Source organism: Rissa tridactyla, chromosome 1 (genome assembly GCF_028500815.1).
Source record: "Rissa tridactyla isolate bRisTri1 chromosome 1, bRisTri1.patW.cur.20221130, whole genome shotgun sequence".
Lineage (NCBI taxonomy): Eukaryota > Metazoa > Chordata > Aves > Charadriiformes > Laridae > Rissa > Rissa tridactyla.
In genome coordinates, this window is record NC_071466.1 from 189,585,249 (window position 1) to 189,601,878 (window position 16,630).

Sequence of the window (16,630 nt, forward strand, 5' to 3'; positions counted from 1 at the left end):
TAAAAAATACATTTTAAAAAATCTTTATTTAGTCTTATTTTAAGGCAATTTCACCACTTTATCAATATTCATTTAAGTTACAGCTAGTCTTATGACTAAAATGAATTAAAAATTTCAACCTCCATATTCTGCTCTCCAGTGGAATGTAGTCAGTCTTTTTTTTTTAGTCCAAAAGCTGTGAGTTGACATCATTCCATTTTTGAGAGATACTGAAAGTTACTGCTTATGTAGAACACCAGGAAAATACCATCTTTATCTGACATCCTAAAGTGATGTAAAAGCCTCCATGACAATATGTCACATGTCAAAAATCTTCCTATAGCAAAGGCCCATACGTTTTCTTTCCCAGACAGCTAGAACTCAGGGAGTATTTCATAAAGTGAGAATGGGCTCCTGTCACCCCAGTGAAGTGAAAGGAGTGCTGGTATCCTGCCAACTTGACTCTCAGTGCCCTGTGGTACCCCACCTTCACCTACTCACAGGTGACCAGCCCCACAAACAGTCACAAGACCTAACAAGTAAACAAAGATCATCCTCCAACCATTCATTAGCCAAACGGGGTTTGTGGGCATCAAAATGCGCTGTTTTGCCCTGCCTCAACCCCAACCAGTTATTTAAGGCAGCTTGACAGAAGTTTTGGATATAGCTCATTATTAGTGAGCATATTAGTGAATGCCACATAGAAACATGAGGCAAAATCAACATAGCAGAATGGAAGAAAAAAGACTGAAGGCTCCACTTGTACTATTTGGGGATGGATGGAAGAGAAACTGGTGAAGTATTTGTGTTAAACAAAAACACATTATACTAGAAGTCTAGCACAGTTATTGACAGAGCTACAATGTGACATTAAGCACATCATAGTCTCTGTCTTTTTTTTGTTGAACTAAACAAACCAAGCTCATTTACAGTAAAGTTAGCTGGCAGTCAAAAAAGTGACTACAGCATGCAGATAAAGATGTCTTAGCTATCTTTCAAGAGAATTGCTAGCTAGACTAGTCTGGCTGCAACTCAGAAGACCAGGGCACAAGCCAATTGATTCAGCTTTGTCTATGTTCAAGTCAATACTGCTCCTGTGATCAACTAATACACCCCTGTCTTTTTCCTCCTATAAACCTCAGCTTACAGCACACAGTCATTTGATCCTTCCATTTCACTAGCTATAAAATAGGAGATGGCCACACTTCATACCCCCTTGGGAAGGCAGATTTATGGCTTAACCACACTAAAAATACCAAGGAGTATTTAATCTTGTCTGAGCTAAATTAGTACATTTCGCTGTACGGAATGACTTTAGGATCTGGAATACCATTCTGCTTATAAATTAGATTATGCATTGGGCAACTGTTTTTAATTATTCTCCTTAATTAATCTTTCTGTCCTAATCCAAAAAATGCCTTCCTGAGGAATTGTGAGAAGCTTCATGCTCAATAGAAAAAAGTGAATTCACCTACATTCCAGAAAGCATAACACCATCCTTATAGATTTTGGTAAATTAAAGGAATCAGATGATATGGCAGTATGTAAATCTAGGAAGACAGAAATAAAAACTGATCCTCTATATTCAGGCTATCTAACAGAACTTGTATCTTTATTCCAAACAGCAGCTACCAAATAATTACATAGTTCTGCAATTCATTTATTACAGATAAAAGTTTCCAGTTTGCACCAACCACTAAGAGTCACCTTTGAAAGCTACACTTACCAGTTTGCTGCCTATGGAGCATCCACAGCTATGCAGTCTTAAATGACTCGTTTTAACAAAGGGGTTGGTTATTGTTCTAAACAACATTGTTCTGTTAGGTTGTAAATTCACTTACAACATCACACAGAATTTATGTAAGCCAGTTCCATTTGACATCTACCAGATTTAGATACCATAACAGCAAAAAAAATCATACCTCTCCTAACCTTACATCAGCATACTTTGTGCTAAATACTCCGCATAACTGACCACTGGATCCTTTGTGCGATGCCATCACTAGTTTGACACAACAGATGAAGGTGTGATTCAAAACATATGGAATTTCAAAGTGAAATACAGAAGTTTAACCTTCTGTTCTGAAAATAAAGATATCAAAACCCACACAAAGCAAACTTTCTCAGAAACAGAAATATTTCAATGCTTGTTTCACCTTTAGCATCCTCAGGCATAATACATAACTGACAAAATCTATAGCCTTAGAAACAAAAACACCTAACTGCAGTACAAAGGGTGTCACATTTAAGTGTAATAATGTCCTTCATTATGGTAGTATGTCTATCTACTAGGAAATGAACTGGCAGCGTGGCTGCCTACAAGTAAATGAACTCAGAGTAAAGCAAGCTGCTCAGTAAAAAGCAATTAGATATTATCAGTGGCCAGCAGGCAGAAGTTTAAAAATTTGAAGAAGATTGTTACTTGTATTAACTACCCCTCAAAGTGGGAATCAGTCAGGCTGTGCAAGTGAGCAACAGCCACCTGGTTACCAGCAACCCTTCAGTGCAACCAGGTGGCTGTTGCCTGGTTATTCATCCATTTTGGCATGTCACAGTAGAAATGTGCAGCACACAGCATGTGCTGCAAAATTCAGATTGAAAATGCAGATGAGGTCTGATGGGGATGCAAACCCTGAGCTCTTTGTATAAAGGATACATATGCTTGGTACAACTAATCGGGATCCTCCAGGGGGTTTTATAATGCACCCATTTTAACAGGGCAGATAAATGCATCAGTATTAAAAAAATGTATGGAAACATAGTAATCCCATCACTAAAAAAAAGAAAATACATACGCAGGTCTGTGGTGCAAAATGCAAGTTTGATCTACAAAATTCACTTTACATGAAGTTTAAAGAATTATATGGCAAGATACAACTTCTCCTGCCTCCCCTACTACTGCTATAGAGCACAATAGCTCATACGATAATTGGGTGTGAAGATTTTGCAGACAGCACTCATCATGCAGGTGAGTGAGCACACAGCATAAAACACAGTCTAAGAGAAAAACTAAATTACTTTAGGTTAGTATTTCAACATTTTGCAGTAGTCATACAAACTACGATATCATGCCCCATCCTAGGGGTACAGAGGACCCAAATTGAACAGTGGCTTTTTGTTACTATCTTGAATAGTCTTTGGAAGGCAAATCACAGAAAACCATGGAATGAATTTAAATAAGAATAAGCATCTTTCTGTGACTATATTATATTTACACAAATAAAGAGGATCTTTGTAGTGAACTACATTTTCTCGTTGATCAAGAGGAAGCCCACTATTGAGAAATCACAACTGTATCTCTTTAGCAGGCATAAAATTTCAGTGACAGCAACCCTGGTAAGCAAGGAAAAGCTGGACAGTGATCCCTGTGTAAGTACCTGAAAAGGTTTAAAGGATATCACTTAATTGTTTAGCAACCAGGGAACAGTTATTCAAATAAAGGGAACAGGGTTTGGCTGCTTGTTTTCAGTGTTAGAAAAGATGCTCCATAGTAATTTTTATCTCATTAATCACGAAGAAAAAGAAATGCTTCAGTTGTGAAATAGCATACTATGCTCAAAAATAAAAATTAAAAAAAACAACAACCACAAACCACAACAAATAGACCGAAAGGAGGGCTGCAGCTTGGAATACTTGACTGCTAATATCCAACATGCCATTCCAGGGAGTCTCAGAGTGGTTTTTAAGCCTCTGCCCATCCTCGTAAAGAAAGGAGGGTGGCAGGACTCATCAATACCTTGCAACCCAGCTGTGACCTGGCAAATAAAGAAGTCAAGAAAATAAATTCCATCGATGATCTCTATAATTTAACGGCCGGAGGACGCCGGCCACATCTGGGCTCAACTCCAAATGGGACGGAGCAGCCCCGCACGGGGCTGCCTGCCGCGCTAATTGCTCGCCGGAGCGCTGCTACACACACACACAGACACACAGAGACACACACAAAAACAAAGGAGGGCTCCACGCTCCTCCTGCTTTTCCTGTCATCGGCACAACTCCGCGTCCAAACGCGCCGTAAACAGACGGAAAGCCGCTTACTGGGCTGGTAGGTCTGTGTAACAGCTCAGCCGCATCCGTGTCGGAGTGGGGGCTATTGTCCGGGACCAGCCACCAGAGTGCTGGCGGTCTTAATAGGTGGTGTCAAAAACAATCACAGCGAGCCTCCTCGATCACTTCGGAAGTCAAATCAACGGGCTTCAGAGCCGCGCACCGGGCGGAGTTGGGCAAACGGGCAGGGAAAAGCGCGACTCCCGCAAGCGACACTTTGTCTGGTTTCCCCCAAAGCCGCCACAAAACCCCCGACGCGTGAACAATGCCCGCGGCCCCGCTCCCCCCCGGGCGCCGCCGGCACCGGCGGGGACCCTCTCCCGCCGCCGGGTCGCCGCTCCCAGCGTCATATACGTATATATTTTTAAGGCTGCTTTGTTCGGGAAGAAGCCGAAGCGCCCGCCTCGGAGGCGGGGGACCGGCCCCATCCCCGGGCAGCGACGGGAGGCGCCGGAGCCGCTGCTCGGGCATCGGCCGCCCTTTGTTGCGCCCCTGGGGAAGGGACCGCTCTTCCCCCCCACCCTCCCCAGTCCCCCCCACCGCCCCAGGGGGACCTCCGACCCCCACGGCCGCTCGGACGGGCAGGGCGCTGCCTCCGCTCCCGCGGGAGCCGGCAGCAGCCCACGCTGGTCCCGCGGGGGCGAGCCCGCCCCGCCGCGGGATGCGCTCCCCGCTCCCGATCCCCCCGGCGCTCCCACTCTCCACTCACCCACGCCGTACTTCTCGTGCTCCGTGGGTATCCACATGCTGGCGGCGTGCGTCCCCTCCCCCGCGGCCAGCAGCCCCTCCGCCGGGAGAGGTGGCCGGCGAGCGCGCCCGCTGCCCCTCAGCCGCGGCTGCCCGGCCCCGGCGGAGAAGGCATTGTGCGGGCGGGCTGACAGACGGACGAACGGACTGACCGAGGCGCGCTCGCCGCCAGCCGCTTATATCCCCCGTCCCGCTGCACGCCGGGGAACGTAGTGCCTCGGCGCGGCCGCGCCCCTCGTCGCCCGCGGCTGGGGGAGAGACTACGAGCCCCGGCCGGCCCCGCGCTCCCCGGCGGGGCGGGGCGGGGCGGGGCGGAGCTCGGCTGCCGGAGGCCGCCTCCGACCCGGGCGGGAGGAGCGGCGGCGGCGGCAGCATGGCAGCCTCCTGTGGGGCCGGCGGGCCGGCGGCGGGCCGGGGAGGTGAGTGCGCTGCGGGACCCCTCGGTCCCCTCTTTTCAGGTGGGCAGCGGGGAGCGGGGGACACGCGGGGGACACGCGGGGGACACGCGTGGGACAGGCGGGAGCCGTCAGGGCCCGGCTCGTGGGGGCGGGCTTGTGAGGAGAGCCCCGGGCAGCCCCGTCCGCGCCTCCCGGCAACACCTTCTGGTCCTGCCGGTGCCGTTCCTCCTCTTAGCCGAGCCCCGCGTTCGGCGCGTGGGGCTGCGGGGCCGGGAGAGGTGTCAACAGCGAGTTGTGCTGGAGTGGGACGCGGTGCCGGCGGCGTGGCGGGGAGGTGGGACATCGGTCAGGCTGTCCCCCCGGAGGTGGGACATCGGTCAGGCTGGTCGTCTGACTTCTCACATCCATCCGTGCCTCAGCACGTCCGCGCGCAGAGATGAAGAAAAGCAGCCGGTGCGCAGCGAGGAGCAGAAACGGGCGGTCGGGGGTGACAGCCAGGCTAAGCCAGGCACCATAAGCAGCAAGAACAGCGAGGTCTCCGTCCTTGTTGAGAGGCCTGTATGTCCATGTCCCTTTAGAAGCAGCTTTGCTAGAGCTCACCTTAGAAATCCTCAGGCCGAACTGATCCTCGTTAGAGAAACCCGGGCACTGTGAGGCAGGAGCAAGAGCTTGAGCTAGATCTTTAGGTCCTGGGGGAAGGAACGGATGGAAAAAAGGAGGGAAACTCCAGTGATATGAAGCTGTTCTGCAAGGCCTCGCCAGGTACAGGCTGTCACTCAGATGAGTACGCCTGGTTTTAAAAAAGTGTTCTCCAAGCAAATCATTACTCTGAACTGGTAACTAGAAATTTTAGGGGAGGATTCGGTTTGATCCGAACGAAAAAAAGAGTTTAATGTTTTCACATTTAAGAGAGGAAAGTGGTGCCATTTTTTTTTTCAGTTCAGGTTGTCTTTTAGCTTCTACTGTCAAGTTATGTTGAATTTTTAAGTCGCCAATAGTGTGAAGGACAGAACATAAGGAAAAGTCATGTGCCAGCAGACAGTTTCAAACCTAAAGTTAGAACACACTTATTCTGTGTTTATCCTTCTAGTTGTCAAACTTTAGTAGTGAGTGATCTTTTGGTAGCGTGATCTTTTAAGTGACCTCGGTGTTGTTTCTTTAGTATGTACTCTGCTTCTGTTCATAAAAGTATTTTAAGCTAGTAGTTAAAGCAGTACTCATACTTTATTTATGTGTTACGGTGTGTTGGTGTGAGCCTCTCCTATGTGAAAAGCCAGACCCTTCCAGAGCACTTCCACGCTGCTGTAATCGCAAAGTTGTGCTGTTTTAACTGCTGAAAAGGACATGCACTTTTGTCTGTGCAGGTCTTCTGTGTGAAATCATATATAAGGTCTGTGGAATAGTAGAGACGAGGATGTTACCCTGAGGTTTTTCCGGGAAACTCTTCTAAAGGCACTGGCACCGGTATGAAAAAAAAGTTTGTTCCGTCGGAATTCAGAGGCCTGGGTTGTTTTCCTATTAGTGGGCTCAAACACTCATTGAAAGGATTAGTGAACTTTCAGTGTCTTTGCTCCCAAACTTGCTTTGCATCCCCTGGCAGATCCTTCGGAGTCTTTAGGTGAAGAAATGTGTAAAAGTCACTATTGAAAATCAAAGTAATAGGTGCCAAGCTAAATTAACTTCCACCTCAGCCTATAGACTTCCACGTACATCCAAGCTCTCCTTGTCTCCCTAAGAGAGGGCTGCCAACATGCTGGCTGGGAGTCATGAAATTCTGCCACAGCCTTGTAACTGCTGTCTGTCATGTTAACCATGACTAACTTCAGCATGTTTGTACTGGGCTCAGAGCCCGTCTTTCTTCTTCCCTTGAACAAAGACAAGACTGCCCAATAGCTGAAATAGCCTTTTCAAAATTATTCCTGTAAAGCCCAGTCGTTTAGGGTGAACAGCTCTTATACTATAAATCACGTTGTCTCTGGGCAAAGAAATAGCTCACCCTAATATTTATCATTTCACTGTCTCTGAGCAAAATCCTTATTCTTTCAGGGGTTTCATTTCTACAAAGCTAATCGCTCTAGCAACATCTTGTACTTGCATGTGCACCTGAGAAGGCATGTCACTTCTTTAGAGACAGTCTATGTCTCCAAAGACATATAACATATTTCTTCCTGTCTTGCTGTTTCCTATTTACAGGAAAGCCTGTGCTTGTATATTCTAATTCAGGACAGTGTTGCTTTCTAGTTAGTTCCCTCCAGCAGCCTTCACCAAGTGGCTTGTAATAAACACATCACCATCCACAGTACAATTTGTTCAGTCTGGATTAATTATGCTACATATCAGCATTTCTTACAGCATCTGTCAATAGATTTTAAAATGAGATTTCTTCTGGAAGTGTGTCTTTTATAGCTTCATCGGCAGTCTGACAGTTACAGTTTCCCACTCGGGGTCTTAATGTGCTCAAATGCTTTTTAATACCATCCTGCTGGAGTGCACCATGCCAGAGCACTGCGTGTTATTCTTTCCACGTCTATCTCTTGTGTGCCATTTTTAAGGGAATTCAGTTTACTGCGGAAAACTAAAGTTTGACTGGTCTTGCACAAGTCTACCTTTCCTCATTGCTGCATAGAGGATACTTTTAGTGAAAGTTGTTTTGTTCCTGATACTGTGAGCATCGCTTCTTTAGCTTAACTCCCTCAACAGTTCCCTCTGTTGAGGATCCCATAGCATCCTCTCCCTAAGGATGCTATGAGAGCTGCTCAACCCAGTGGACTCTGGGGTCCAGGGATCCCTCTTTCCTGGTCACTGAAAGCCATCCCCATGTGCTCTCAGACCTGAGAGGCTTCTCCATCTGGGTCGATGGATGCAGCTGCTGCTGTTCCTGCCTGCAGGTCTGGCCAGGGACAAGGCTGAGCGTGCACCTGAGAAACTGAAACGGTTGGCCACACAGGCACCCACAAAGCAATGCCTTTATCATACCCTCGTAAACTCCGACAGCACTTGCATAAACAAAAGCAGGGATAGCCCAGTGTTGTTCCGCCCTTCTGATTGATCAGGATTGACATTCACTAGGGAAAACACAATTCCTCCTTACATTCGCAAGCACCCCCATGTTTGCGAGCCACTTGAATATCAGCACGGGCTCTAAGTCTGTTTCATATCCTTTCCTGGACCTTGGGTCCCTTACCCAGCCACTGGCTCAGACACCGAGTCTTTCCAGGTGAGGGTCTCCTCCTGCTCACCAACTGCTCCAGCTTAACAATTTCCACCTGATGCATAACCAAGTCTCCTATTTCTCATGCTCTTATCTGAGCCATCTCAGCCTCACACCATCTCACCGACACGGATACCTCGGCCTTGTTGGCCTTGCAAGATTTCACTCCCCAAAAACTCCCAGTACCATCCCCTCCAAGTTTTTGTGGAGCCAGGCCGCCTTTCATGTAACCTCCTCTTAACTACCTGAGAGCCAGCCCTTCCTCACCATGCTCTCGGTAACTTATACCAGCTCCTCACTCTGTTATTTATGTTCAGCTGTTTCTCGTGTCCTGCCCAGTAGTTTATCATGTTAGCTAAAGCTCACATGAACTTTAGCTAGTTCTTGGCCTGCACATCTTAGCACCCTTTCTGCCCTGTTTCTGGTGTTGGCTGCCAGAAGCTGGCTTGCCGTCTCATCATTGTGCCTTTGGGGCATCCCCTCTGCTGCTCCGGCCTCTGCCAGTGTGAGGTCTTGTCGGGCATTTTAGCTTCTAGTTAATTTTCTTCATAAACTTTTTTGTGATTCTCCCCATCTGCTTGTGTATCAGCAAAAAAAGGGCTTGATCTGGCTTGTCTCTTCACTTTTGCACCGAGCACTTTTGTCCTTTGTGGGTCTCCAGCCTTTCACGCTGACGTCTCAGCTGTTTTGAGCCTGCTTTTCATTTCTCACTCATTGTCTCTGTTCCTGAGCTGTCATCTGCCTCTAGAAGGCCCCTATGATCCTCTAATGATAGTTCTTCAGCTGGTTACTCTCCAGCATTAATCCGGTCCCTCCTGCCCGTGCTCTCTCCCGCACCCAGCTCGGTTACTCCTTTTGTCCTGCCCCTTTCCCTTCTGAACTGCCATCCTCCGCTGCCCACAGCTCATCCTTTGGCCCCAGCATTCCAGTCCTGCTGCCATACATCTCATCAGCTGTCGTACACAAACTGGTTCTGGATCCTGTTTTCACCCCTGCTCTCCGTATTTTATTTTATTTTTAGATTTTTTGTGCTTTTCCACCTCTAAGTCCTGTGTATCATCCCCTTTCCACTCCTGGCCCTCCCCATGTGTGATCTCTCTTTGTAGTCCCTGCACCTTCTTTCCTAGGATAAAACTTCATTAGGTCTGATGGAGTCACAACGGCATGAAAGGCTGTGAGGCAAAGCATCAAAGCACGACTGCCACATGAGGTACCTGGCTCTCATCTCTGCTCTTAGGCAGGAGCAAATTAGGAGTCAGAAAGATGAAGTTTCTCTGTAGCTCTCCTGCTTACTGAGCTTTTTGTAGGTAAAGGTCCACGCAAAAACTTTCGGGAGTGGGAGAAGTGCAGCACTTCTTGCGTCCCATGGGCTAAAATGCAGATGGGATTTGGCTTCCATGTTGCTGATTCATTTCTGTTTTGCAAGCTGGGAAGTGAGGAGGGGAGTAGACAAGTGCTTCCCTTTTTCCACTCTTAAGTTATGTCCCCAGGTTATCAGTGACTCCTGACGACAGCATTGTAGTGATGCTTCCTTCACATTTGCTACTCCAAGCTGTGTTAAGGGGTATGGTGCTGCAGAGCACTTTGCACAAAGCTTCTGCATGCATCAGGGTAGCCCTGCTGAAGGAGCGATTGAAGGGATTCCCCAGCAGTGACCTCTGGCCACTTATGGCTCTTCCAGAAAGGGAAACTTCTTCTCTTACTCCCTTTCTGATTCCCTTTCCCTGGGAGAGCCAGACAGGGAGGGAGATGGCAACAGCAGCAATGTACGTAGCTGTGCCCTGCCCTAAAGCCTGTTTTCAAGATGTGTAGGATCAAGGAGGATGGTACTCTTGAGTCCCATTTAGGGTGGCGAAGACTGATGAGGATTGAAGTGCATAACACCATAGACACTGAGTAGACACCCTCACTGTCCGATTTAGGAGCACGTGCACATTCATGGATCCCTTGGACATTACCATGGCCTCTGTACCCATCTGATATGTCTGCCTGGGCCCTCTACCCAGAATGTAGGTTTCCTCCTGTTCGATAGCAAATCTGACTTGGTGTTGGCTATCAAAATGGATACATGCATTCACACTTGTCTCACAGTCATGGTTCTCTCAAATACTAGCAGAGTCTCTAAGTGCTTTGGCTGGGCTGCCTTGCCAGGCGTCGACTCTGACCATGGCTGGGCCTGGGCCCCTTGCCCAGCCTCTGACTCAGACCTTCAGTCTCTCCAGATAACAGGTCTCCTTCTGCTCACTGGCTACTCCAGTTTGAACCTTGCTAGCAAATTACACATACACGCACAATGCATACAGGGTTAAATTCACTAGGAAAACGTGGACACACCGTGGTCCCTCTAGTTGCTGGTTCCTGGACCTTGCAGGCCTTGTGAGGCAACTGCTGGCTCTTAGGCCTTTTAGCAGTATCACACGTAGGACAGAGGGTGAGTTAGTTACACAAAAAAGTATTAAAGGAAAGGATTTAGTAACAAGAAAGTATTGACCTTGGTGATCAGGTGCAGGGTTTGACCAGAAAAGTGTGCCCACCAGCAGCCTGTTTAGATGCAACTGGCCCTTTTTATTCCCTACCTTCATTTTCTGACGTGTTTTCCCCACGATCCTGCCCTTTTTTCCTTTGGCCCCTCCTCTGAATTTCTCATAATAAGCTAAACATAATCCCAGAAGCCTCTTCTGATACCCCATAGCGAGCTTCACACAATTCCACAAACACCCTCAAATATACCATAATACATATGATAATCACATTTCCCCTTCCCTAGCAGTGACAAAGTTCAGGTTCAACCTGTGCAAGGCTGTCTGAGTAGTTCCTTTAATGACATTAGTTCCTGTAGTGACCAAACACATCTTACTGTCTCTGTTATCACCTGCGTATTGTTTGTGTATGTTTGTGTGTTATCTGCCAGTTTCCTTCTTACTTGTTATTTCTTTTATACTGAATAGCCTTTAACCAAATAAAGTAGTGAACTAGATGCCCTCCTATGCCACACATCCTTATACTACCCCTCCTACGCAGATCAGCCCCGAGTGAGCGGGTTACCTCTTCCCTCTTCAAACATCCACAGCATGCATCGTTGTGAATAGGGAGCTGCTGGCTGCACGCTGACATGGGTGAAAACCCCAGCAAGGTGACAGAGCAGCCGTTGACCCAAGCATACCCTGCCACTTCTTGTCTGTTTGTTCATCAGAGTTCCTTCGGACATTAGCCTAATGAGCTTACACAGTCCACCCATCTTCCTGTTTCTGTTTGATGGTTTTAGAGGTTGGTATCCTGCTCGGTACCCTTCCATAAAGCCCCAGCCAGTTCCAAATATTCACACACATGGTTGCATCCTCAGTTGTTCTCCCACGGGGGGGCTTCCACACATCTAGATCCACCGGTGATCCATTGCTTGGGTTAAATCTATGTGTTCAGTGGAGGATTTCAAGACCTGGGGCTTCCACTGTACCATAGATTTTGGACACAAGAAGAAGAGATTCCTTCTACCACTGGGCATTATAAGCTTCATAGAATCATAGAATGGTCTTGGTTGGAAGGGACCTTAAAGATCATCTAGTTCCAACCCCGCTGCCATGGGCAGGGACACCTCCCACTAGACCAGGTTGCTCAAAGCCCCATCCAGCCTGGCCTTGAACACTTCCAGGGATGGGGCATCCACAACTCCCCTGGGCAACCTGTTCTAGTGCCTTACCACCCTCGTAGTGAAAAATTTCTTCCCCATATCTGATCTAAATCTAACCTCTTCTAGTTTGAAGCCATTACCCCTCATCCTATCACTACATGCCCTGTAAAAAGTCCCTCTCCAGCTTTCAAGGATTCACAAAAGATCTTGGTTTGACAGAGGTTAATTATTGTGAACTGAATGACTAGCAATTACACCTGGAGGATAAGTTCACTAATTAATTCTGTAAGTGTAACACAATTTATTTTAATATGACTACAAGAATGAATCTCCTAAAACAGTGTTATTTAAAAATGTTTTAAGAACATTTGTTGTGATTTTTAATTAAAAATGCAATCTCATAGTCATTTTGGATGGTTACCTGATAAGCAAGTGGATCTTATGGAGGGCTGGAAATTACTGAGTTATGGTTGGTAAAATAACCTTTTATGTGCTTCTGTGTTTGAAGAGTAAAAAGGAAAAATCCTTTCATGTCATGTTACAATAAGATTTTAATGGCTTTAGCCTTCCACAGCACATTTCTTAAAAAAACTGATGAAGGGAGAATATACAAGTGAAACTAAGTATTTCATTAAATGGGTAGTAATGGATTAATAAAATAAGTAATGGACTGTATTGCTTGGTAATACATATCTGAACTGCCTGTGATCCTGCCATAATTTTACAGATAATTGTGTTACAAACGTGCACTGTATTTTATCTGAAGACAAAGGGGTGTCCCCCACACCTCAGCATGAATGTGTAGCTGCCGTTAGATCAAGACAGAGTTCTGTTCTCCAAAAATGCCCAATAAAGGCTTGTTGTTTGGTTTTCTCTGAATTTAGAAAACTTTTATAGCTTAAAAAGAGAAGATGGATGGCCTTTATCTCTTAGATATAATATCACCGTGTACTAGTGGACATAGAGCTGGCTTTAATTCCAGTAATCTAAGCCAATTCTTGCCTGCTCAGTAGCAGGTAAAGGCTTTGATATGCGAACAAACTACCAAGTATCAGCTGCTCTATATACTAATTGGAGCTCTTTGAGAAGTAAGCTGCTTCAGGCTACCTGGTGAGCATGTGCCTGTGGACCACAGAACAGGTTAAACAGGATAACTTGTTTTGCGTGTTAAAGCCTTTAAGTTGTTTGAAATCTCTGCTCAGGCCTTCTGTTACCTGCAGTGGAGCAGCAGTGAGTGGTGGTTCCTCAGTCTACAGACTGAGACAGTTTAAAGGATTTAATCAGTATTAGCAAATACCTGCTTCTTACCTGAAAGGCTTTCTCATTGCCTGAACAAATAATAGATGTGGACGTGCTTTATTTAGATGTAGAGGTGCGGACCAGGGAGGTGTTACATGTTTTTTGAATGTTCTAAGTGTGACGCAGATGTCAGGATACTTTGTTATGCCTACTGAAACACTTGTTCACTGTTTTGGTTTGGTTTGGTTTTTAATGGGGAACACTGGTTTTCTGGAGGAGCACCAAACCTGTAAGTCCTTGTAGCCAGTGATGTCTGCCATAAGGTGTGCCTGTCGTATAAACGGGCGGTTATGTTCTCCCTTTAAGACTTTCGCCAGCTTTCTTGGTGAAGGGATACAGGGCTTAAACTGGGGTATGGTCGTGATAAGAGCGGGCAGTAGGAAAGGAAAAAAAGGACTTAAATGTTACAAAATTATTAAATATTTTAACTTCAGTATAGGTGAAATTCTTGTCTGTCCAAACAGCCTTCACAACCATTCCCAGCCCTGTGTGCCTCCTTCCACCACGTCCTGTCTTGCAACCTGTGCTAGGACTCTACATCTTCGTGTGAATATCTGCATCCTAAAACTGCAATTGTTCCGAGGCTCTCTGCAGTTTCTGCTTCATGTTCTCATCCACAAACTCCCAGTAGGTTGAAGCCGGGAGAAAAGCCTGGAAGCATTTGTATGTCTTTCTATGGACCTTTTAAAATAGCTTTAAATATTGCATCAATAAAAGCCCCACACAATGTGGGAAAGAGCATAGCATTAAAGAACTGGGAGGGAAAAAATGGAGATAGTTTTGTGCAGGTCTGTGCCCGCAAAGAGTTGGGCACATCATCCTGACCGGTGTCTCACTGAAGTCAGGGAATGTATATGTGAAAGTGCGTGTTCTTTACAGAATTGTTGTTTTGAGTCATCAGTAATTCATCAGTAATTCATTACACTAACTTGAGAGGAAACACTAGTGTCTGGTGACCTGATAACTGTTGAATTAAATAATGTATTGGTCAGTACCATCAAAACCGCATAACCAGACTGAAACTGTGCTGCTTAGCTTGCAATATAACACAAAAATTTTTGAAAGATGCCAAACTGCTAAAGAGTAGGGTTAGGTAATTCGGGGGTGTGCAAGCAATTTTCCTAATAAGAATATACCAGACACTACATAGGAGTACAAATGTAATGCGTGTGGCTATTTATGCAATACAGTTCCATGTTAGGGAGTCTCTCTGCCCCACTTGATAGGGCAGTAGATTTGTGCCCTGTAGTATAAGCCATAACACTTCTTTGCTGTGCGAATGTGGAGTGCTCAAACTACTGCGCACAGAAGTAGTACCCACATTTGATGCTCTGATTATGGTGTGGAGCCAGGAGTGCTCAACTGGAGTCTTTATTGATTTTTCAAAACATGCTACATGTTATGGCAGTCAAATTGTAATTATGAAATAAATGAAAAGGGCATTGTGTTTTTCTCTGATTATAAAGGATTTTAAATCATCAGTGTACAGCAGTAACTGTCAACTTTTAATTTTCTGGCACTATAGGGAACGGTATAGTTGCAAGTCTGATGTCTGATCATTGGTATCAAGGCCTGGTTTCCCAGTAGGTAATTCCATGTTCACTGCTTGTTTGCCACTCTATCCTCATATTTTGCAATAGTTGACCTGTAAATGAGAAATTGTAGTAGATGCTTTGTCAGTGGCTTCAGTGGTCCAAAACTCTCAAATACCTGTCCTCAGTAATATATTTCAACTGGATTTCTTGAACTTTCCTTTTGATTTTTTTCCATGTGTTTTCACTGGACCATCTCTTCCGAATGGTTTTTTTTCCACTTTTGTGTATTTTTCTCTGATTTTTATGACTGACAGAGAGTGACCAGTGTGAAATGGCCCAGCTGCTTCTTTTTGATCCTTGCTCATTGAGATGTCATCCTCCCATTTGTCATCGGTGGCTCTGTCCCCAAGGAGTAGCTACTTCTGCTTCTTGCCCTGTGTAGTAGGAGCGGGTTAAAAGCTCTTTATCCCTGTGGTATAGAAGCTTTATAACTGGATATGCCATCTGTTTCAACCTCACAAGCCGGTATGGTATGGTGTGGCTCTGTCTACGTGAACAAATAATAAGGCGCAGTAGATAAAGACAAACGGTGCTACTGTCCCTGCATCTCTATTACATGGTTTGACATTTTTGCTTTGGATTAGTCAGTCTTCCCACACCAAACAGCCTCAACGTGCAGGTGTTTCAAAGCTGTCTGAAGCAGTGCCCCTTGGTTTAGACCCGGATGTCTTTGCAGGGGGTTGGGATGCGTTTCATATGTGTCTGGACTCCGGACAAATCCAATTCACATCGGATTTGGAGAGCAGTTGGAGCAACAAAACTGCTCTCTGAATCCAGCCAATGTGCGATGCGGCTGGAGGATGATGGGGGACTGCCGGACTCCCGTGTGGGTCAGAGCTATGCTGGGATGCAGGAAGAGGTGGGCAGCGCAAGGAAGCACAGGGCAGCATCCTGAAATTCAGGACTCCTGCCAAAGCTCGTAGCGTGTGCCCCAGGTCAGCCCTGGCAGTCCCGCAGTGGGAGTGCAGAAGACTCACAATATGAAAACAGGAATGGTTATGAAACAAATGCGTGCGGTAATAAGTGATGCTGCTGTCACCCGAGCATTTTGCTAGCATTTGTCTTGACCAGTGTGCCAGCGCTGAATTTTATTATGACTCAGTAATGCATGAATAAATGAGATAGAGCTTTTTCTCTGAAGGCTGGTATGTAACAGAAAACATCCTGCTTGAGGTTTTAATTTGATTTTGTCTTATATGGGATGAAAGCATGCAGCCTGTGTTATTACTGCACTAATTTAATGTTCAGGAGTCTGCATGTATTTATACAGTTAGCAAAATGTTGCCTGAAAAACATAAACAACTTGTATCACTAATTCTAACATTCTAATTCTATTTCTTGAGGAAATTAACTTCAATTATTTTGCCATCCATGTCCATGAGTTACATTAGCAGTATCGGTTAGTAAGTGTATATCATACTTCAGAAGTCAAGATTTGTGTTGTATGTTTAATGAATGTGTGAAGGACAAGAGAAATAAGTCCAGTGTCACAAAAATATTTATTTCAAACTCTGGTACAAAGTCAGAATACGCTCACAGAAATTTGATATAGCCTGCTGTGAGATGTCCCTTTGATCTGTAAGACATTAGTATTTGAGCTCTGACTTGAAAATACTTTCCTCTGAAATTAATTTTCAAAAATTTATTTATAAAGAGTATAAATAGTGGATTATTTGAAATACAGTCAAAGCTTTGTTTTCCTGAGCTAAGATATCAATTAGGCTGA

The 16,630-nt window shown here is 45.6% G+C and overlaps 2 protein-coding genes across 4 annotated transcripts in view; one reads left to right on the forward strand and one right to left on the reverse strand.

Moving 5' to 3' along the window:
- DOCK4 (dedicator of cytokinesis 4) overlaps positions 1-5,011 on the reverse strand; it is a 254,671-nt gene extending 249,660 nt beyond the window's left edge. For all 3 annotated transcript variants that reach the window (XM_054197685.1, XM_054197676.1, XM_054197691.1), the window contains exon 1: positions 4,736-5,011. In XM_054197685.1, the coding sequence (XP_054053660.1) occupies positions 4,736-4,772 (37 nt within the window). In that variant the 5' untranslated portion in view covers positions 4,773-5,011. The remainder of the gene's footprint in view (positions 1-4,735) is intronic.
- Positions 5,012-5,115: 104 nt separating this feature from the next.
- The window catches only part of ZNF277 (zinc finger protein 277), a 58,177-nt gene continuing 46,662 nt past the window's right edge, over positions 5,116-16,630 (forward strand). The window contains exon 1 of the mRNA XM_054187920.1: positions 5,116-5,192. Coding sequence (XP_054043895.1) covers positions 5,147-5,192 — 46 coding nt within the window. The 5' untranslated portion in view covers positions 5,116-5,146. The remainder of the gene's footprint in view (positions 5,193-16,630) is intronic.